This window comes from Nicotiana attenuata, chromosome 7 (genome assembly GCF_001879085.1).
Source record: "Nicotiana attenuata strain UT chromosome 7, NIATTr2, whole genome shotgun sequence".
In the NCBI taxonomy this organism is placed as follows: Eukaryota; Viridiplantae; Streptophyta; class Magnoliopsida; order Solanales; family Solanaceae; genus Nicotiana; species Nicotiana attenuata.
In genome coordinates this window covers 10,114,791-10,138,551 of record NC_031995.1, presented here as the reverse complement: position 1 = coordinate 10,138,551, position 23,761 = coordinate 10,114,791, and the positions used below count along the sequence as shown (strand labels likewise).

The window sequence follows — 23,761 nt, the reverse complement described above, 5'->3', positions numbered from 1 at the left end:
GGGGGGAGAATGTGAATGAACCTACATAAATATGGTAAATTAGTCAGGCGTAATTATCTCTATAAACAGAAAATATTAGAAATAATCATTATGCTAAGAGGTTGTAAGGATAGTTTGGTCAAATGAAAACCATGAAGTTGTAAGTAACTAGAAATATAGTGACAAAATGCAGATTTTGCATTGAATTTTTTTCTGAAAACGTAGAAAAAATGTTGAAAGTACTATTAACTGGTTACTGCCATTAAGATGATCGACGAAATTGGGCAGAAAAAAAGTCTTTTGAGGAAGGTTGTACTTGTATATCAGACTAATATTAGGCCAACAAATAAAAGTGATTTTATTTTCTATTTTTCCTTTTTTTTTGGCCTTTAATTTCCAACTTGATCTATTTTTCTTCTTCTTCTTCTCATGCTTATTGATGGAAATATGCAGTAAAAATCCTTTATTCAAGAATTGTCCATTCTTGGGCAGTCCTTTTCTAGCATATATTGAAGCCAAAAAAGTTCTTTTGGTTTGTTGAAAACCTTTCCTTTTCTTTGCATCATCCATTTTAAGCTTTAGAATTCCCCTGACTTTTGGACTCTCCTTTCTTATATATATAATTCTCTCACTTCATTAAGTGCGGGTTTTCTCCTTTTTGCACATGTAATGTAATACTTCACACTCCATAGCCGCTGTAAAAATAATAGTAAAAAATATATAAATTTTTTATATAAATATAAATATAAAACATATACATTCGTATATTATATACAAAAATTATACAAGTTTTATACACTTTTCAATTACTAGATGTGAATAGTTTCTGATGCGAGCTAAAAGTGATAATACCCCATACTTCTTGTGATCCACTTTAAGTGATTTTTTAATTTTTTTCACATATATTAAGGAATTCACGTTTTAGCATTAATTAATACTCCCTCCGGTCCAAAATAAGTGATTTTTTGGCCTTTTTCTTGTGGTCCAAAATAAGTGATTTTTCCAGATTTCAAGAATGAATTAATTATTTTTTTCCTACATTGTCCTTGGAGTAAATAGTGTTGGAATATGTGTTAGGAGTGTTTATGTGAGATAGTAAAGGTTAATATGGTCAATTCTATTGCTAATTAATGCTAAAAGGTGGATTTCTTAATCTGTGTGAAAACATCCAAAAAATCACTTATTTTGGACCGGAGGGAGTAATAAAATAGGCCATATTAATCTTAATTTGCTCATTGAAAATATAACAAACTATTCCTAAGCTCTTTACTTCAAAGACAACTTTGAAAAGAAAAAATTAAATTCTTCTTGATATCTCAAAAAATTAAATATTATGGACTACAAAAAGGTCAAAAAATACTTAGGACCGGAGGAAGTACTAGCTCCTCGTAACTAGTGACAAGTACTTCCTCCATTCAAAACTAAGTTTGACTCGTCAATGAATTAAGAATATTTTCTTTAGAATTTTATGGACATGTTAGAATATTTGTATAGAGGTAAAAGTTTCTCATAAGGATAAATAAGTAAATTTAAAGACATTTTTTTAATTATAAAAGTATTGTATCATTGCTTAGAATGTACTTATTTAACAAATATCCAAAGGAACTTTCTTTTATACTAAGTATAGCTTGTTTCCTCATTTGTCCTTTGGGTAATCATAGTATGTTTTCTGGGCATTACTCTCTCTTAGGTAGGTGGGAAATTACGATAGTTAAGAAATACTACAGTAAATATAACTCACTTTTTCTGAATTTTGCAGTCTAAAAAATGTAAGCATTATATGCTCCCGATTCTTTTTGTACTAATGAATTGGGAGTATTTTGTTTTTCTTAATCATTACGCCTTTGTTGGTTTCCAGGAAAACTGTTAAATCTGAACTATTTTGCAAATCTAGTAAGGTGAAGTATGATTTTAAAATGAACAACTTGTTGCAGATTCTTTATTTGTATTGTACGTACAACGAAACTGTATATATAGCTAGCTCCTTTCTTAAAGAGTGCATTATGCTTAGCTACGACCAAAGGACCCTAGTGCGGTGAATGAGATTGGTTTTTGCTTAACCAAAGGCCCGGGTTCGAGCCATGGGTATAGAAAATACTTGGGGAGCGCTTCGAAATAATTTTATTTTTCCTTTTAAAATTTTTAGAGTTATATAATATATCTTTTTGAATTTTTCAATTTTTTTTTTGAGTTAGGGAGCGCTTCCCCCTAAATGGGGCCCTACGCGATGCGAATCTGAATATAATCGGCCTTCAATGCGTGCCGAACACTAAGTGGGAAACAAAAAAAAGAGTGCATTCCTATTCTATGCTGCCAACCTAAGCCTTGCCTATATAGGTTTTTCTTTTTGGTTGGGTGGGGTGGGGGGGGGGGGGGGGGTTGTAACTATTTATTCCGAATTTAGTGGTCTGATTAATTTGAATATTCTTTAAGTCCGGTCATTAATAGGTCAAAAGTGCTTTTACCAAGAAATTTTCTATTAGCTCTCGAACATGAGATTTCTGATTAAGAGTTGAAATATTCAATCTATTTTACCACCGCTGGCCTTGCTTTATCATATTTTCTTACTTTCCTTATTAGTCCGTTCAAAAATGATTGACATATTTCTATATTTATAAACAATTTAACTTTAATTTTTTTATTCTATCCACTTTGTCTTTAAGGAGAAACTTTTATAATCACACAAATATTATGATCGCACTAAACTTTTGCCCCTTAAGCTTCTAGCACCATATATTTAATAAATATTTTTTTTCCCTTAAACTTTATGTCAAGTCAAATTACATTATCTAAATTAAAATTGATGGAGTATATGATAGATGTGAAGAATATGTCTACTGAAAGATTGGCCAAAACCAAGTATGTCTAAGAAGTAAGATTGCCCATTCCCCCTTTATTACACTAGTTCATGAACCCAAAATTTCCCCTCTTTCTCCAACCTTATCCATACAAACAAATAATTATATCTTATATTATCCTTTTAATATTTAATTCCTGTCATCTTCTTTCTTTAACAAGGTACAACTTATTTCACTTAAATTAAAGAAGTCTGTAAAGGTGCGTAAATAATTAAAGCATGGGCATTTTCTTTGTTTAATCATTTGATAATATATTGTCTCGAAAATTTTCAATTTCAGAGAAATAGGTTTGTTAGAGAAGTTTTATTGTGTGTTTCATACAACTGACATTAGTCGTGTGAGACTCCTTTTTCTCTCACAAATTTGTGGATCCCAATCTTACACTTCTGAGTTCACAAAAATTTGAATTCATAGAACTGTGAGACAAAAAAAATACCTCATATAACTAGTGTCAGTTGTATGAGACATAAAATAAAATTTTTCGATTTATTAAAAGAAGATCAAAGAAACAGCAAGTTGTAAAGTGTTAAAGATTCGCTGCTCTTAACGAGACAGGTGCTCAGTAAACCTTTTCTTGGAAATGAAAGATAGAAAAAGAGAAGTAGATGTGTCTATTTCATAAATTTATATGTATCAGATATTTACGCTAAATCAAATAAATATAGCATGACATATGATGTTACAAATATTACTATTTTAAATTAGTTACTTAATATATATTTTTAATTTAATTATATATAATATTTAATTCTAATAAATTAATATAATTTGATGTAAAAAATCCGTTATAAATTAATTTTTATCGTATCTATTCTGCATCCAAAAAGCAATACTTATATCCATGTTTATAAGAAGCTTTTCGTGGAGTTGGATATACTTGCGGTCAGGGGCGTAACCATAGTGTTAATTACGAGTCTGTCGAACTCACTAGATTTTGTCTAAATTTTGTATTTGTATTAAAAATTTAATAAATACGTATAAATTATTATTTAAAATTCAATAATTTAAAAAGATTATAATCTGAACCGATAAGGTCAAATTCAGCTCACGCCTTATACTGTCAGTATCTGTATTTATCACTGTGTGTGTTTTGGGAGTGGGGACCACAGAAAGGAAAAAGTTTTCGACTTATTTATTAATATCTACCTGTGGATCTGCTTTTAATCTCTTTGAAGTCGATCTCTGTTCTTTCTGTCAGTTTGACCTCTTATTTCTTGTCCCTTGTATCTAATCTTTTACAGCTAAATTCCAAGAATATACTTGAAAATAATTTAGAATTTACTTAAAAAGTTTTTGGTTTGGGAAATAACGCGCCTTTCCATGTTCATAAAGGAAAGCAAGTTCGTTGTTTATTAGTTAGAAAAGATATCTTTTTTCAGCTTAGAAAAGATAACGATATCTCTAAATGCATGCGACAAGATTTTTAAGATTAACTAAATACTTCATATTAGGGTTTCACCCTTGCATCGCACTTTTAGCTTATTTTGCCAAATCTTTTTTGGTCAAAAGTATTTTTTTTTTTTTTTTTAGTTAAGGTGTTCGGTCAGACTTTTATAAGGGAAAAAAAGTACTTTTTGTTAAAGCAGAAATAACTTCTCACTCATTTTGAAAAAAATACATATTTAAAAATACTTTTTAAAAACTTAATCACATATTAATTACTCCTCAAAAGAGATTTTAAATTAATTAGTTGTCAAACATTAAATTCTTCTCACCAATAGCACTTTTATAAAAATAATATTTTTGTGAAAAATACTTTTCAAAATACCTGATTTTAAAAGCTTGCCTAAACATGCTATTGGTTTGTATCGATTTTTTAAAGGTATTTTCTTTGTTAAATTTCATGCGATATTCCTTGTTATTCTTGTTCTAGAAGAATACTACTGTATATTTTATATTGTAAAGTTTTTGACTTTCAATTTCTGATTTGACATCAAATGCATAATATAACATCAAAGTCATATGAGTGTCGTAACATATTTAAGATTACATGTTTTAAAGAATTTTTTTGATATATTACATAATATTCAACTTATGTGTTAAAAGAGCTTTTATTTCAAAATTCGTGTATTCTCAAACATTTCATAAAAAATAAGATAAAGGGAGGAATTCTCTTAATCTAACAAAATCAGAATATAAAGTACTTAATTATATTTATTGTGCAATGAAGGCCAATTATCTTAAAAACAAATATTTACCACGTAGAAAAAGAAAATTTTAAATTGGCAGATAGATATTAATTAATTATGTCTGACTGTTTTGCTGTTAGCCAGATTTGTGACAGAAAAAGAAGGAAAATGACAGTGTTTCTTGTGGAGTCCCCTCCCCTGATAGTAGGATCATTATGTACCAAATACAAGTACTACTATACTCTATGTTTAGACCCCTACTTACACTGTTTTTCTAGACCTCCTCATTCTTTTCTGACAACTACCTCTCATTTCATGCATGCAGTATAGGTTAAATACATAACGGAGTATATTCATAGTTTAATTGGGATAAAATTACATTATAACTAATCTCAAGATTAATTATCATGAGATTGTAATGTTATTTTTATCTCTATAGAAGGGTGTGATAACAGTCTCAAAATAACTAATTACGAAATAATTAAATATGGAATATCTTATTTCTTAACTTAACGACCCCTAAAAGATGCCCTTCACCAATTAGAATGCGTTTTGGTAAAAGGGATAAGGATAATAACCCTATGATAGAATTTGTGACATATTTATCTTAAGTTTGATTATATGTACGTATTAGCTAATTTCGAAATAAAGTTTACCATAGAATGATGGAATTAGCTAACCTATATAGAAGGGATAGTTAATCCACGGGGTATCCTTCCCAGTGAGATATCTTTATTTATCCCATCATTGTAGAAGACGACAACGAAGGGAATACAATGAAAGAAAACCAATGAAGCAGCTCACTCTAACTTCTAACTATATAAAGAACTGTATATGTATATTCCTACCTTCTATCTGTCTATCTATATATATTTTCTACCCATCTTCTATCCTTGCCCTTTTTCCGCTTGTTGAGTATTCCCACTTTGCATTCTTCTTTGATTTGCTCACATACTCCGTGCGGTCTAAGGACTGAACTCTGCCATAAGGCTTCATTCCTCCCTTTCCATACATGGTAGTTAGTCGCTGCCAAGGCTGCAAAAGCAAATTCTCTGCTCAGATTGCCTCCCATTTTCCTTGCTACTCTTCTCCATAGGAGTTGTCCTTCAACGTTTGTAATTCTGACCTTTAGCCACCGTAGTATTGTAGTTATGCATCTTCTTGAGAATTGACATTCATAAAATAAATGCTCAACAGTCTCTAATGCATCTCCACATAGAACACACAGGCCATCTGTAATGATTCCTCTGCGTACCGGCCTGTCCTTTTTAAGTTACTTCTTCTACATAGTCAACCAGCATATAAAGCTATGTTTTGGAATGTTTTGTTTGCTCCAGACCCATCTTCCCCGTTGGCAATTATCTAGAGTTCCCTTCAACCTTGCATATCCTTTTTGGATTGTATACTTCCCTGTAGCTGATTGCCATCCCCATGAACATAGCCTCCTGCCAATTTATCTCTAACATGACAAATTTTCTTTCACTACCAGCTACTATCAATTGCTACATTGTATTGCCACCAATTTATATTCTTGAGATAGATATGGTTAATCCATTTAACCCACAGTGAGTCGGTCTTATGAGTTATATCCCATACGTATTTTCCAATAGCCGCCTCATTCCATGCTACACAATCCTTTATACCTATTCCTCCTGCTTGTTTTGGTCGAAATATAAGGTCCCAAGCTACTAGGGGTACTCTGTTTGTTTCCACCTTACCATCCCACAGATAATTTCAACATATTGGTGTGATACTTTTTAAGAACTGCTTTGGAAAGTATGAATATCGAAGCCCAGTATGTATGAATATGCATCAAAACTGCATACCTAGTAATATTTGGTTATTAAAATATTAACTTAAGCATCTTCCATTTTCTGCACATATATCTTATTTTTCTTTCTTCCTTTCTTTCTTAAATTTGACTAATTTAGAGCCCGTTTGGACATACAAAATTTTTCCTTTTTTCAAATTTTTTTTAAAACAATGTTTGGTTATCAAAATCTTACCCATTTTTCAATTTCACTTGAAAATGCATTTTCAAATTTGAAAAACTGGTACCAGTTTTTCAATTGAAAATGGGAATTTGCTAGTTTTTAATTTTATAGATTTTACCCTATATTTTTAAAATTTATAAAATGACCCCATCAATACAACACGGGAAGCCACGTCGTCTACAGTACAACACATGTTTCCCCTCGACCCTTTTCTTGATTATATGGCTATGAAAATATGTGGCTATGCCTGCTTTTGCACCTTTTCTGTGTGTTAGTAGAACTAGAAAATGTGATATTGATTGCATTTTCTGTGAAAATTGGGGTGGTTTTGATATTTTTTATAAGTTTTGTGGTATAAATCGTGTTTCATGATTTTGAAAAAAAGACATTTAAATATGTTGCAAAAATTAAATTATAACCAAACACAACTTAATCTTCAATTCAAATTTTAGCAAAATTCCAAATTTGAATTTTTTTTGAAATACATGTCCAAACGCGTACTTAGTTTTCTGTTTATTTTGTTTTTCTATTTAGTTAATATAAAAGCAAACGAGAACAAAACAAAATTGTGAATGTTCTGATTTTGTTTACAATATGTACGAGGATTTTCTCTCTTCTTTCTCTAACGTTTAATTATATATATTATCAGCATAAAAAAATTATATGATTAAATATTTTTAATTATGATAGAAAGTAACCTGCTTTTATTTTCAAAAGAAAATTTTACGAAGACTAACAGCCCGTTTGGACATAAGAATTTCTTTTTTTTTTTTTCGAATTAGTGTTTGGCCATAAAATTTCAATTTTCACTTGAAGATGAATTTTGAAATTTTTCGAAAATTTAAAAAATTTTAAAAAACTGTTTTTCAAAATATTCACTCAGATTACTTACAAAAATTCAAAAATAGCCCAATATTATATTTATGTCATCACTTAAATTTATTTTTTTTTTACTTTTTTTTTGTTTGAAATTTTATAATTCTTATGTCCAAATGCTCACTAAAAGTGCTCTACGAACTATGCTACTCCCTCCGTTTTATATTATGAGGTATTTTCCTTTTTAGTCTGTTTCAAAACAAATGACACATTTCTATATTTGAAAATAATTCAACTTTAAACTCTTTCATTTTAACAAATTAATCTTAATGAGAAACTTTTATAGCTACACAAATGTCATGACTGCATAAACTTTTTACTCCTTAAGCTTTTAGGATCACAAATTTCAAAAGTCTTCTTTTTTTTTTTTAAACTTTATGTCGAGTCAAACTACCTTATCTAATATGAAACGTAGGAGTAGATAGTTATTCATGCCACAACTCTCAGCCCAGCCTGTGGCGGATCTCGAGAAATGCGTTGTATACAACCCCGGAATGACTAGATAGTTTGAAGATTTGTATATAATATATAGGAGTTGCGGCCACACACATGGCTATTGCATGCGAAAAGGCTGTTTTCCATGTTTCTCCAAATGGCCGTCACGTGAAGCAGGGAAGGACACATATGGGTGGAAGCGGGCTTATCCGACGTTGTTTTGCCGAAAAATATATTAAATATTTATACTAATGTTTTACAAAAATGAAGCAAGATATTGTAGACAATAAATTGCGGACGAGAAAATTCCCACCCTATCTGTTAGCTTGTCAATTTTAGCCTCTTAATTTTGCATGCATTTGGTCAAGCCAGCGATTGTATCCGTCAAGTTTGCCAACTGCTCCTCCATGGATGAAGTGTTTGTCACCATAGCTTGCACGATTGTCGTGGACGACGGAGAGTAGCATGGATTTTCACACAGATTGATCCTTGATCGGCTCACGCTATATGATGTAAGTGGGGAGGATCCATCACTTGAAGCATCATCATCTTCCTTCATGGCAGAGTGTTTGGATCCGGAGAGATCAAGCAGAGCAAGAGTTTTCTTGATCTTTTCAGCAACATCGCTTCCTCCTTCAGATGCGTTTATGGAAGATCTTGCTCCTTTTGAGGATGAAGATCCGAAAACAGGGGTTGACGCGGACGACATTTGGGGTGCTTGTTGTCCTAAAGAGCTTGCTTTGATCCTCGTAACTGGTCCGAAGCTTCCAAAGGTAACATCGAGGATGCTTTCCACATCAGCATAGAACCTGGAGTTAGCAGCTTTGGTGGAAGTTGAAACGGAGTTGATTTTCTTTGAAGCCATTTCAATGTTCTTGAACTTTGGTGATTGAAAAGTTGAGATGAGAGGTAGAGATTGTCCCACTGGGCGTGCCAGAATTTGTAGACAATAAATTTGCGTCGAGAAAATAAAATACAAGACCGAAAAATACTACGCAACTAATCGTAGTATTTGTATTTTCGAATATTTTGAGTGTTACAATCTCTATGATTCCTCTGATTCTACTTTTCTAGTATAAATTCAAGGGCCTTTGAGCTTGATCTTGAATTTGAATTTGATTTATCCGTCGCGAACACTTTGATTGTTGCCACGAATTTTATCACGAACAAGTAGCCTTGATCTTGAACGCCTTGTATTTGATTTGACTTCGTTCTTGATCTTGAATACTTGAATCGTTCTTCGTTCTTGAGCTTGAATACTTGATTTGTTCTTCGTTCTTGAACTTGAACTTGAACTTGATTGCTTGAAGCTTGAAACTTGAACTTGAATCTTGTGGAGGAATTTGCAGTGTTTGATCCACGAGCTCTTTCTTGTTTCTTGTTATAACTTCTGGTGTCTTTTCTAGGTTATAAAGACTCCTATTTATAGTTGTGGGAGGGAGGAGTCATGATAAGAACAAACTCTTTCCGACCAATCAAATTAAAGTGTGACATGGCCGCATTTGATTGGCCAGAACATGTCACTTGCACACGTGGCGCGATTTCATTAGCCTTTCAGTGTGACTGAGCATGCCTTGTCATTTTGACACGTGGCATGGTTTTATTGGCTCTTCCATTTGACTTGGCGTGCCACGTCATTTGACACGTAGCACCAAACTGGGCCTCTAGGAAGATGACATCTTGGGCTTAATGAAGTGGGTTCATTACTTTAGCCCAATTAAATGGGCTAGCCCAATGGATTGAGACTTACTTATTTACTCCATATATATTAGCCCATAATTTATCTGGACTAGTATATGAAAATATAATCCAAATTATTTATTTAATTTGAATCGAATAAATTTTACGTGTCTACAAATATAATGGTGATATTGTTTCTTGATAAAGAGTACTTTTTGGTCTACTGGTCAAGCTCGTATTTGAACTTATAAAGGTCATATGAGAGGAAAAATAAAAAATAATTAAATTTACAACTGATAATTAAAAAATAGTCATAGTTTCAAAAGTTATTGAAATTTAATCATTTTTTATGTAAAGATAAAATCTAAACAAAATATCCTTAATAATTTGGAAATATCCTAGTATAATATGCTGTAGCTTGAATTTTTTTTGTATGAGATTCTAGCATAATGTGTTGGAATTTCATAAGGTGTTGGAGTTCAACATAATATGCTGGAAATTTTAAAAGCAAGAGCTCCATAATCTGGTATATAATGTTAGAACTTTCAATGAGCCGTAGTTCTAAATTAATATGGTGGAAGTTTATACGTAGGAGTTCTATATTCCCGCATATTATGCTGGAATTATCCGTATTTCTGCAAAATAGTGGCTATTTTTCAATCACTTTGAAAATGCGGGCTATTTTTTGATTATTAATCTGAAAAATAGCTGGCCCGTGCTATTTTCACTCATGTAAGGAGAATTAAACTTATACGCTCCCTAGACGATAATATTTAACTAAACCATTGGATCAAGGATTTCACCTTGTGAAAAGATGATATTAAATAATAAGTATTTATTTATTTATTCTATTTATGAACGACACCACTTACGAAAAGTTCTGTATATGCCCTTGCGTGAAACCATCGTTTTGGATATGTTGGGGCACCTAAACTTGCACCTATTCATCATCCATATTTATTATTCCCTCTATTTCAATTTATGTGAACCTGTATGAGTAGGCACGGAGTTTAAGAAAAATAAAGACTTTTGGAATTTGTGGTCCTAAACAAGTCAAAATGGTGCCCAGAGTATTTGTGTTGTTATAAAAGCTTTTCATGTGGGCAGAATTGTATGTTTAAGCTAAATTGTTACCAAATTTAGAAAGGAGTCATTTTTTTGGAATAAATCAAAAAGAAAATAGATTCAAATAAATTGAAATAGAGGGCGTAATATGAAATGATTGAGTAAAGGCATTAATATGAAAAGTAAGTATAATTTTTTATAGTAGGATAATACTCGCGGTGCAAGTTTAGGTAGTTGTTCCGCCATTCCGCTGTCAATTTATGTGAATATGTTAATTGAGTTTGTAATTTGTTACTCACTCCGTTTCATATTAAATGAGGTACTTTTCTTTTTAGTCTATTTTAAAATAAATGACACATTTTTAAATTTGGAAATAATTCAACTTTAAACTTCTCATTTTACCCATTTTACCCTTAATGAGAAGCTTTTATAACCACACAAAAGTCATGGCCCCACAAAACTTTATCCCTTAAGCTTTTAAGACCACAAATTTCATAAGTCTTTCTTTTTTTCCTTAAACTCCGTGTCGATTCAAACTACCTCATTTAATTTGAAACGGAGAGAGTATTACATTTATATAGTTATGAAATTGATGATTTTAAATATCGTGTAGTAATATTTACATGATTATAGAAGTTTATCATTAAGAATAAAATTGATTAAATTAGGTTAAATTATTTTTAAGCCAGATTAAAAAAAAATAAGTTTGCATAAATTAAAACTAAGAAATAGAGTTAAAAGCACCCAAAACGCGCGTGCCATTATTCTCCTTTTTTTAACTTCTCCAGATTGCCATTTTGGATGTCTTTTCCATCTGTCTCAGCCTCTGCATGCCTCGACATTTTGGAAACCAAACAACATTTTGGTCAAACTCTTTAATAATTTGAGATGGACTTGGCATTAGCTTCACTCATTACAGTTCTCAGTGTGTTGGTGTTTGTGCTCTCATTTTTGCCTTACCTATTTCTATAGGTTTGTTATCGATGGCAACTGGCTACTACTACCACTACTATGACTCTCTCCGTATTTGGCAAACCACAACTTTGGGATATACTTATTTCTAATAACGGTGTATTCGTGGTTTGTCTATAGGAAACAATTTTCCTATCTTTATAAAGTAAAATATAAGATGTGCTTACATTCTATTCTCCTCATATCATATTTGTAAAATTATATTAAATTTGTTATTATTGTGGTGGTGTTGTTTTCTTATGCTTATGCTTTGTTGAGCCGAGAGTGAAAATAGCCTCTCTATCTCTACGAGGTAGAGATAATATTGTGTACACACTAGATTTGTTGTTGTTATTATTGGTGTGTATTCGTTATTTCATCATTTGTTATTTTTCATCCCAAAAAATTCTGAGTAACTTTATTTATCAAAACTTAGAATACTTTTTTTACTTTGATATATTGTGTTAGTGATGTAAACAATACTACTGAGATAATAAATGAAAGATTAGTTTGACAAAAGAATATCATATCAAATGTAAGATGTGCATAATTTCTAAATGTTGTAGGGAAATTGCTGAACTTTATATTTTCTTAATAATATTTTCAGGTGTGTTCAACATGGAGAGCAGTTTCACGTTCCGATCTTCTCTGGCAAAATTTAACCCTCGAAATATGGAACCGCCGCCACCTTCTCCGCCAAACATGGCACGACGAATATGTATACTGGCACCAAACTTCCAACAATTTCCGCCAACGTACGTACATTTACCACACTCTCCAATTTGTACCTACAAACAACAACGACAACAACGACGGCCTTTCTTGCCGTCGTCTCACGTTGTCCGATCATCATTTAGCCGCCGGGTTCTCCGACGGCTCGGTTCAGTTGTTTCATCTACAGACTAGGGTTCATTTATCGACGTTTCATCCCCAACTCCGTGACCGGCTTGGCCGGTACTCTAGAGCTGTTTCCGGGATCATTTTGTCGGATGAGAACCTTGTTTTTGCTTCTCTAGATGGTGATATACATGTGGCGGTCATCAGCGGAGCCACCCCGCCCCGCCGTGCACACTTAGGAGACGTGGTGAATGACGGCGCTTTAGTAGACTTCACTGGCTGTGATCATTGGTGGGTTGGCCTCTATGCAGGTGAATTCACAACTCTGTCTATTTTTCTCTTCTTTTTGGTCACGTACGTAAGTAATTTGTGTTTGTATATGCTTTATTTTTATCTAACGTAGTGTAATGCTAAAAGTTGATTTTTGTGGGTATTACATTTAATTAAAAGGTGGATTATTTATCCTAAAAATTAAAACGGAGAGAAAAACATATTAAAATTCCTAAAAAACTAAATTGTACAATCATGACTAATTATGAAGCAATGTGATGGAAAGTATAGGATATTATAGTGTTAAAATGTGTAACAAGCTTGATTAACTTTTCCTTGAGCAATGTTATTCTTTTCCTTAGGACTGTTAGGGAAAAACGATAGAAAAATTATCTTCCTATTTATCTTGCTGTCCCAAAAATAAATTTAAAAAAATTAAAGTATTTGTTAAAGATGGAGCGATAAAAAAGATGAAAGCAGGTTAACACTATAATAATGCCTTGATTTACATTATCACGCGTTGAACCAAGTATAGTTGTTCTAATAAAAATGGACAAGGAGAATGTGAAAAAGTAGAGTAGAATTTTCCATTTGTCCATGCAAAGAGGAAAATGGTATTTAGAGTAAAAAAAATTTAATTGCACCTATATTAATTTCTCATCATTAGTCTACATTCTAATAAATGCTAAAATCAAAAAGTGCTTTCAATTTGATTATTTGTAGCGTGATCCAAATTTTTTAGCATGTGTTAAAGTGTCTCCTTTTTATTTAACAATATTTCAGGTGTGCCTGGGCGTGCATTTCACATATGGAATAGTGAAACGGAGGAGCTAATCTACGTCGGCGGCGACTTAACCGATCCAGAAGCAGTAATGGGTTGGCACCTCCTCACCGAGTTAACCGAGCTCGTGGCCCGTATCAGGATCGCGACTCAAGACACGGCCGTGGCATGCACTGGCCTACGCCTCGTTGTAATCAACTTACGAAACCAAGGCCTGATAATCCAAGAACGATCCTTCCAACAAGTGCTCATCGTAGGATCCTTCGATGCCACGAACGAGTTGCTCGTGGCAGTGGACGGCCAGGGCGTTGCCACTGTCCTTCGAGTGGAGGATTTAGAGGAGGCATGCAGGTTTAACGTGAGGGGAGCGTCTCAACGTGGAGTTGTTGGATGCATGAATAGTAGTGGGTACGCAGTAATGTATGTGGGAGGAGTTATTAGGGTTTGGGCGGTACAAAATGGGGTGTATCTTTATAGTTTAAGGGAGAGAATAGGGGAAGTAAATGCTACACTTGCAAATCAAAGGCATATAGTAGCTTGTTCTAGTGATGGTACTATTCATTTGTGGGACTTTGGGGCTCAATAGCAGTTGAAGGGGGTATTAGGATTTTGCATTTTCCTAATTGGTATAGTAGAAAACAATTAAACTGGACATGACTAATTATTTTTGTTATATTTTCTATGAGGAACGACGTCTTTTTTTTTTTTTTAGGGGGGGGGGGGGAGGGAGAGGGGTGGGGAGGACTGGGGGGCTGGGGGAGTGGTCAGAGGGAGGGAAAGGTTTTAAACATTTAGGGTTATGAGGACTTCAATTCTCTTTTTTATGTAGAAGTGAAACAATTTGAAGCTCAAATGTGATTCTTCTATTTGTTTGGCAACTTTTGTTATTACCGAAACGGAAAAGTGCAAAATATACCCCAATACTATCAGAAAAGATTTAAATATACTTCTTGATATACTTTGAGTTCAAACATACCCCTCGTTATATTATTGGTTCAAATATACTCATTTTCCTTTAAGTTTATCCAAAGTGTACATCCAATCCTACGTGGCATTGACATTTGATGAGGTGGATGCCACATGGCTGGCCACCTCAGTACCCCTAACCCATTTTACTCCTCCCTTCTATTTTTTTTCCACCACTAAAATTTCCTTTTCCTCCACCACTGTTGCCACCATTACCGCTACCATGAAAAATATTGTATTTCAAATTTTAGTCTTTTATATATGGATTGGGGGCGCTGAGCTGGCATGCCATGTGGTATCCACCTCATCAAATGTTAGTGCCACGTAGGATTGGATATCTACCTTAAACAAACTTAACAAAAGAGGGGTATATTTGAACAAATAGTATTCCATGGCAAGTGGCGTCCCTTCTCCTGTAGACGTAGAAGCCCCTTTCCCATTTGGTTTCGTTGTGCTACAATGAGGGGGAGGCGACTCTCGCGCTTGGGGGAGGCAGTGGGTGTCACAACATCGCTAGTGTTTCGTAGTTCTCGTTGATAGCATTCATGAGGTTACTGGGGACGTCACCTGTCGCCCTAGTTCCATTTCCTTGGTTACCTGCCATGGAAATTTCTACGTGTAGAGAAGGAGAAAAACTTTGTGGCTCGTTAGGTTAGCAAATCACGTGAGTTGTAAATCTAATGAAAACTAAAATATTAGCTAAGAAATACTCACAGACGGCGCCAAATTGTTTGACCCAAAATTTAGGTCTAGGTTTAAACAGTTAGATTTTCTAATAAAATAGAGTTGATCTTTGCCAATATTAATATCCAAGAGATATATTAACCGATTTTGTAGCACGATAATACGTGTATTATCTGAGTAGCAATAAATGATGACAACACTATTATATTCAATGATCCAAAAATGAAGGAGATAACATTAAATGACGATGAATGACATTTTAAGTAAATAAAAGCATGCGAGTCACCCGAAAAGGATTAGATTCTTTAATATTCTTTCTAACAATAATGAATGATTGATGACCTTTGAATATTTGGATTCTCCTTGGATCGTGGGAGAAAAGTTAGACAAGGTTCTTAAGAAAAAGGTATATTTTGTATGTGTATAATAAAGCAAGAATCTTTAGAGAATGACAATGTGTTGTCTTACAAATGAGTGTTCAATATCCCCTATAACTATGCCTCTTTCTATTTATAAAGGGACATGTGCCAACAAAACCTAACAGTATCGATCCAGAGAATATTCACTGGAATATTCTCTTTAAAAACTTATCCTAAAACAAGCCGTTATTATTCTGTTGAAAAAGAATGCTCATATTCTGTTGAAAAAGAATGCTCATCCTTGACCTTGATCTCTGTTGACTCCTCGACCCAGCCCTTCATCTCTTGTTAGATCACTTTGACCTTGAATATGCCTTTTGTTGAATTGGTAACACGTGGCACCCCTCGAAGGACCTTTTAATGCTGATATAATCTAAACATAACTAAGATAATTTTTGGCCCATACATACGTAATGTGGGAAAAGTGCAACAATAGCCACTTTAAGCTTACTATTTAAAATGTATTCATAATTTATAATGTGTTTAAAGATTAGCCAATTCGCCCAAACTTCAGGACTAAGTGTCCTGAATTTAGAAATTAAGGACTTAATGTTCTGAATTTTTGAGTTCCTAATTTGAAATTCAGAACTATGTGTCCTGAATTTCTGAACTACTAATTTAAAATTCAGGACATAAGATTCGAACTTTTGGATATAATTTTCTAACTTTAGGACACGATGTCATGAAGTTTGAACTATGAGGTTTAAACTCTAGGACGTCGTGTCCTGAAGTTTGAGCGAAATTGGCTAATCTTTAAATATATTGTAAACTATGGATATATTTTAAATAACATACTTAAAACTGACTGCCTGGTGTCATTTCCACATTAATGTTCACCGAGGAGTTTGGGAAGCACTAAGAAGCAAGAGGGAGAGACAAAGACGATGTGAGCTAGGTCTGGGCTTTTTTATTTTTTTTTTTATTTTCAGCAAATGTAATATGATTTGGCTATTATTTGTAATCAAAATTAATGGGCTAAGCGGTTGTGTTAAGTTAGCGCTCGACGGCTATATATGTGACTTGCTCAAAAAAGTCCGCCCACAAGTAAATTATTATAAAAATTGATCAATTCATAAAATATTATCAATATCAAATTTTATTCATATAAGCCAAGTAGCTATTTGTAGCAAAAAAGGGTCAAATTTATACTTTTTTTTGGGTGAGTATTGTTGGAATAGATGAGTACATCTTAAGAAGTTTGAATATGAGTTTTGGGATGTTTTAGTGGAATTTTGAGGTGGTTTGAATTGAAAAATTGAAGTAGAAGATGAATATGGAAAGAAATGATATATGTATCTCACAGTATATCACATATGTGTCATATGTGTATCAAATGTGTATATCATGTGAACCTATGTATAATTGTGTGCAGAGGCGGACCCACCTTGAAGGAAGGGGTTCAGTTAAACCAACTTTCGTCGGAAAAATTAATTATTTTTACCTTGAAATTTTATCAGAAAATTATGAAATTGTTAAGTATTATGATACATGAACCCACTTGTCACTAACAGAAGTTGTAGAGCAGTGGCAAGCGGGTTCAAAGTAAGGCAGGGTTTCAAGTTCGGATCTTTGCTAAAGTAGCGAATTAACTGTGGCCTTTTACCTAAACGTATATTATTATTTTCCTTGTTGTTAGGCCTTGATGTTTCCTATTTTGTCTTTGTTCTTACTTTTCTTTATGACTTTTTCTTTATTTAAATCCAATAACAGCTATTCTTATTAAACTCCTCTATTTTACTTCAAACACATGTAATCCTTTCTACAAAGCAAATTAAATTTTTGTTCAGGTGCTTTATCGAAATTACTTGTATTTTTTTTAAGCTTAGTTTAGTTTAGTTTTATTGAAATTATTAATGTGTTAATTTGTGTTATACTCAAAAGTTTAGTTTGGTGTAAAATATCTTTTTCTTTAACAATTTGTATAAATTAGTTTAGTTTATAACTTTTCTTTTTTCGTGTCTTTTGTTTATAACAACTTTGGACGTTAAATTTCTTAGAGTTATAGTACGATTTGTAAGTAGGTTAAATATTCTTTAACTAAATTTTTCGAATAAAATTTGTTAATTTATGTAGATAAATTTTTAAAAAAATTAAAGGGCAAAATTTTCTTTGTTATTTTTTATAAATTTCCCCTACCTTTTTTTTAATATAAAATAAATGACTTCATTTTGAAGTAATTTGATGAACAAAAAAGAGCAGTGCACAAATTCCGTTTATTGCTGCACTTATACAAATTGACTAACCATGATTTTTGATTAAACCCGCTTGTATAAAGTTTTGGGTCTGCCGTTGCCTGTGTGTGAGATACATGCGTGATATATATGTCGCAAAAGAATTCTTAAACAGAATTTTAACTACGAATTTTGATACCAAACCAGTTCAAATGTAACGACCCGATCGGTCGTTTTACTTTCTAGAACCCTATTCCCCTAAATGAGACTTCCCGTACTTGCTTTTACTGATTTATGATTTACAGGGATGGTTGGTTGGGGATTTGGGAGAGTTTGGGTTGAATTCGGAACACTTGGTTCTTTAAGGTTGGCTTAAAAGACCAAGTTTGACTTCAGTCAACATTTTGAGTGAACGACCTCGGAATCGGGATCTGACGGTTCCAATAGGTTTGAATGGTGATTTCAGACTTGGCGTAAGCTCAGATCGGGTTTTGAATGATCCGGGAGCATCTTTGGCGCCTGATAGTGAAAGTTGGTTCTTGAAGGTTTTAGAAGTTGTTTAAATTTGGTTTGGAGCGGGTTTTGGTGATGTCGAGGTCCAAACGGAAATCCGAGACCAGGAATAATTCCGTAATGTCATTTAAGACTTGCACGCAATATTTGTTGTCATTTCGAGTTGTTTAAGTACGTTTCGGCGCATTGAAAGTAAATTGAAGAACTTGAAGTTCTTAAGTTTGATTCAATTGGTTTTGGGGTGCGATTCTTAGTTTTAATGTTGTTTTGGGCGTTTTGAGAGTTCGAGCAAGTCCGTTTTATGATTCCAGACTTGTTGGTATGTTGGGGCGGGGCCCCGAGGGCCCCGACTGTCAATCGGACGAGGCTCAGACCAAGTTGGAAATTTGGAACAACCAACTGAATACCCAGATCTGTCATAACCGCAGGTGCTAGCTCGCAGGTGCGGGCTAAGTCTCGCAAATGTGGCCAAGGGAGGGCATCCCAAATTCGCAGGTGCGACCCCTCCTCCGCAGAAGCGGTAAAACGCCCGTAGAAGCGGCCCCAGGAGGCCCAGGAATTTCCGCAGAAGCGGACTCTTGTCCGCAGATGCGGCCCTTTGACCGCAGGTGCGGAAAAGCTGGAGGCAGTAAGGTTCATTTAATATGGGACTTAGAACATTTTTTACACATTTCACTTACTCCTTGGGAGATTTTTGGAGCTTCTGGAGAGGGATTTTCACCTAGCTTTTGGAGGTAAGTAATTTCTACCAAATGTGAGTTAAATACTTAGATTATGGGTAGATTAACATGTAAAAATTAGTGAAAAATAAGGGTTTGGAGGAAAACCTAGGATTTTTATAAAAATGAGATTTTTCCACGAAAGTGATTATGGAACTTAGTGAAAATCATATATTTATGTTCCTAAGGTTATGAGTAACAATTTCCTTTGAAAATTTCTGGAATCCAGGCACGTGGGCCCGGGGGTGAATTTTGGGAATCTTGCCTTTTGGGTTGGGTGGTCACTTTAATAGTTAAAATATGAACTTTTGAATATACATTGATTAGTTTTTATACTATTTGAATAGTTTTGGATTGTTCGACTCCAATTTGAGGGTTTGAGCGCATTCTCAGCCTTTTTATCATCTTCAATTTTCAGTTTCTTCCCACTTTCTTTTTCAGGCGCAGCTTCTTTGTGAAATGGAGTTGGATCCTTCAACACTTGTCCACTTCTCAAGGTCACAACACTTACTGTTTCTTTGGGATTCTTTTCAGTATCAGCTGGTAGAGTACCTGAGATTCTCTTAGATAATACAGTTGCAATTTGTCCCACTTGTCTCTCCAAGTTACGCAAACTTGTCCCAAGTTCCTTGATAGCTGCCCCATGAACATCTAATCTTTCATTAGTCTTGACAATGAAGGATTTCATTAGATCTTCTAACCCAGATTGAATTGGTTGTTGAGGCTGAAACTGCGGCCTCTGCTGATTCCCAAAACTAGGAGCTCCTTGAAATCTGGAGTTATTTTGTTGCGATGAATTTGCTGTACCCCCAGGTGAACTCCATGAAAAACTGGGGTGCTTCTGACCCATTGCATTGAAATTGTAATTACCCACAGCGTTAACCTCCTCCATTGAAGCTTGACACTCATGAGTAGGGTGTCTTCTTCCACATATGTCACATGCTGCATGAGGCTCATTATGTATTGAAGCTAAGGTTAGCTTCCTTATTTCTTTTGCCATGGCATCAAGTTGTACCTGCACAGATGTGTTAGCATCAACCTGGTAAACACCAGTTGATCTTCTTCTTTCAGCATTCTCCGAGGGCCACTGATTTGCATCTTCAGACAATTCATCAAGAATAGTGACTATCTCCTCTGGAGTCTTTTTCATCAATGGACCTCCAGCTGCATTACTCAATGTTCTCCGTGAGGTCGGTGTCAAACCATCCCAAAAGTCCTGGAGTTGCATCCAGAGTTCAATTTCGCTATGTTGACACTTTCGCACTATCTCCTTAAACCTCTCCCATGCTTCAAACACAATCTCAGTCTCATTCTGGCAAAAGTTATGGATTTCTCTTCTTAACTTGCCCGTTTTAGCTGAGGAGAAATATTTAGCAAGAAACTTTGAGGTCATCTCCTCCCATGTTCTAATTGATCCCTGGGGCCAGCTTCGAAGCCAGTGCTTTGCATCATCTTTCAAGAATGAAGGGGAATGCCCTTAAGTACACTGCATCTTGTGACACACCATTTTATTGAAGGTGTTCATGATATCCTCGAAGTCCATTAGATGATTGTTTGGATTTTCGTTCATCTTTCCTCTGAATACACAGTTGATTTGGAGGGTTTGAAGCAACCCTTGCTTCAGCTCGAAATTATTGGCTGCAACTGGAGGAGGTTTCAAACTGGATAAACCTTGGTTATAGACCGGTCTAGCATAATCACCAAATGGTCTCCCTTGGCGGGGAGCTATGTTTTCGAATTAGTCTGGAACCAAGGGCTGATTTTGAGCCATTCTTCGAGCCTTCTCCTCTTCATATGCAATTTCTGCATCTCTAATGGCTGCTTCCTCAGCATCTCGAGCAGCTTTTTCTCTTAGTTGGGTTTCCTTTCTCGCAGCCAAGTCACTTTATCATCATCTCCAGCCATGTTTTCCTTGGTTGAGGATTGCCCAACCTTCTATATATTCTCAGGGAGATTTCTTTCTTTCCTCAACTGTCGTAGATATTTCTCGTTTTCTGGGTCGTATCATTGCACTTCCTTCCTAGAAGATCGAGTCATGTACCAATCTAACCTGTAGCATGCGCACAGTCAAAGAACACCAAACAAAAAGAAAAAAAAATTCTTGAAAGCACTACAAACTATTTCAAACACTGTTGATTGCCAATCCCCGGCCACGACGCCAAAATTTGACGAATGAAACACACACTTAAATATGCTCGCTATTCGAATATAGTAATTATAATATCGTATCCACATGGATTGGAGTTAAACAGTTATTATCGTAGTTTATAGCTAGATTTCTATCCAAGATGATCAACACTTTAGAGTTGTATGATTTAAAACTAAAATTTACTAAAAGTCTAAACTATTGGCTAATGACAATTGAAACACGAGTAAGCAAGAAGATATCAAGGAGAGAAAATATGGGTTGATTGGATAGGTGTAAGATACTTGTTCGGGAAATAACTATAGTCAATTCACTTCTAATGTTCAAGCGAGTCTCTCGAATTTACTTGGTTATTAGTTCAACTGTATAGTAGAAACTCCTCTCTCGATTAAGTCTCAACCTCGCGATATGAACTAAGTTAAGCTCGGTGAAGATATGCAAGAAGTCGAAGTGGATTAGTCTTTAGGTGAATCTCTTTAGATTATTCTCCTAACTAGGTCTAAACAATAATTCAACTAGCCTCTTTCGATTACTAAGGAGAATCAATGAATTTAACCAACAAGATAATGATAAACATCACATGTTATGCCTCTTTCGATTACATAAACATGTGAATATATGTGCAATAATAAAAATACCCAAAATGATTCAATACATAAAACTAGAGTTAATATCCACAAGCAATTCTCAAAACACGAAATCCATCAATTCCTAAGGAAGAATTACTCCATGGATATGTAGAAATTCATCACAATTAAGTTTAAGTCAAAGGAAAATATAAAACATCCAAACCCTTGTCTTGAGTGAGGATGAATGGTGAAATCCTTGTGCTCTTGCCTCTCCCTCTTCTCCTTAGCTTCCTTAGGTCTAGATTATGTCAAAAGTCCTCAAAATACCGTATTTCCATGTATATATACCATATAGGGTCGGGCCCAAACAATTACACATTCTCCTACGCGAAAAGGACACTTTTCCTAGACAGGACGTGCGCGGCCGCGCACCTGGAAGTCTGCCCGCGCACATTTCACACTTTCTGCCCCATTTGCGCGGTCAGTGCAAGGCCGTGCACTTTTCACCCTGTTCTATTTGGAATTTGAAAAAATGTAAAACATCAAAGTTGTATCCATTTGAATTTTCTTTCCAACCATATATTGTGGTGCCCAAATGGAATTCTGAGCGAAAAGTTATGTGCATTTTACTAGACAGTGCATAATATGCCTACTCGATTCTTCGTTTCGTTGCACTATCATCCATTGATCCCCGAACACGATCCCGGTTTAATTCCTTGGGCTTTTACTCAGACTTCAAAGCTCCAAATCACTTGAATTCATTCCATAACATCTACATAGCTCGGAATCACTCCTACAAGGCATAACACACATAATTAGTGCAAAACACTAGCAATTAAAGCTCAAACTCAACTAAAGTGCAGTAAATTGGAACGTAATAATCGGCTAAAACATGAGATTATAGCCTAACATCATTGGCCTCGCCCCACTTTGGTGACTGAGATCAGGAGTCCCCTGGGGTTAGCAGGTTATTATCGCTGGTTTGTGCAGGGCTTTTCATCCATTGCAGCACCTTTGACTAGATTGACCCATAAGGGTGCTCTGTTTCGTTGGTCTGATGATTGTGAGGTGAGCTTTCAGAAGCTCAAGATAGCTTTGACCAAAACACCAGTTTTGGTGTTGCCTTCCGATTCGGGGATGTATACGGTGTATTGTGACGCTTCACGCATTGGCTTGAGTTGTGTACTGAAGCAGAAGGGGCGAGTTATTGCATATGCTTCGCGTCACCTGACGATTAATGAGAAGAATTACCCTGTGCACGATTTGGAGTTAGCCGCGATTGTTCATGCTCTTATGATATGCAAGCATTATCTGTATGGGGTGTTATGTGAGGTTTATACTGATCATCGCAGCTTACAGCATTTGTTCAAGCAAAGGGATCTCAATTTGAGGCAGCGTAGATGGCTTGAGTTACTGAAGGATTATGACATCACCATTCTTTATCATCCGGGCAAGGCAAATGTGGTTGCGGATGCCTTAAGCAGGAAGGCAGAGAGTATGCGTAGCTTGGCATTTATTTCAGCAGAGGAGATGCCACTAGCTTTGGACATTCAGTCCTTAGCTAACAGACTTGTGAGGTTTGATATTTCAGAGCCCAGCCGAGTTTTTGCATGTTTTGTTGATGTAACGACCCGGCCAGTTATTTTTAGAATTTACGCCCCGATCCCTTATTAACTACTTTCCCCGTGTTTATTTCTGCTATTTTGAATTGCGGGGATG

At 34.8% G+C, this 23,761-nt stretch overlaps 2 protein-coding genes across 3 annotated transcripts in view; one reads left to right on the top strand and one right to left on the bottom strand.

The window, feature by feature from the left end:
- Nucleotides 1-14,545, top strand: part of LOC109230400 (transcriptional regulator STERILE APETALA-like) — a 15,820-nt gene extending 1,275 nt beyond the window's left edge. The window contains exons 2-4 of one of the 2 annotated variants that reach the window (XM_019395911.1): nt 12,575-12,722; nt 12,984-13,115; nt 13,858-14,545. In XM_019395911.1, coding sequence (XP_019251456.1) covers nt 12,575-12,722; nt 12,984-13,115; nt 13,858-14,441 — 864 coding nt within the window. In that variant the 3' untranslated portion in view covers nt 14,442-14,545. Of the gene's footprint in view, nt 1-12,574; nt 13,116-13,857 lie in introns of both variants that reach the window. The other variant, XM_019395910.1, reaches the window with a different exon arrangement.
- LOC109229837 lies at nt 15,324-20,720 on the bottom strand. Its single transcript, XM_019395388.1, has 2 exons — nt 19,757-20,720; nt 15,324-15,418 (listed from the first exon to the last, which is right to left on the bottom strand). Exons 1-2 carry the CDS (start codon nt 20,718-20,720, stop codon nt 15,324-15,326), a joined length of 1,059 nt encoding a protein of 352 aa, XP_019250933.1.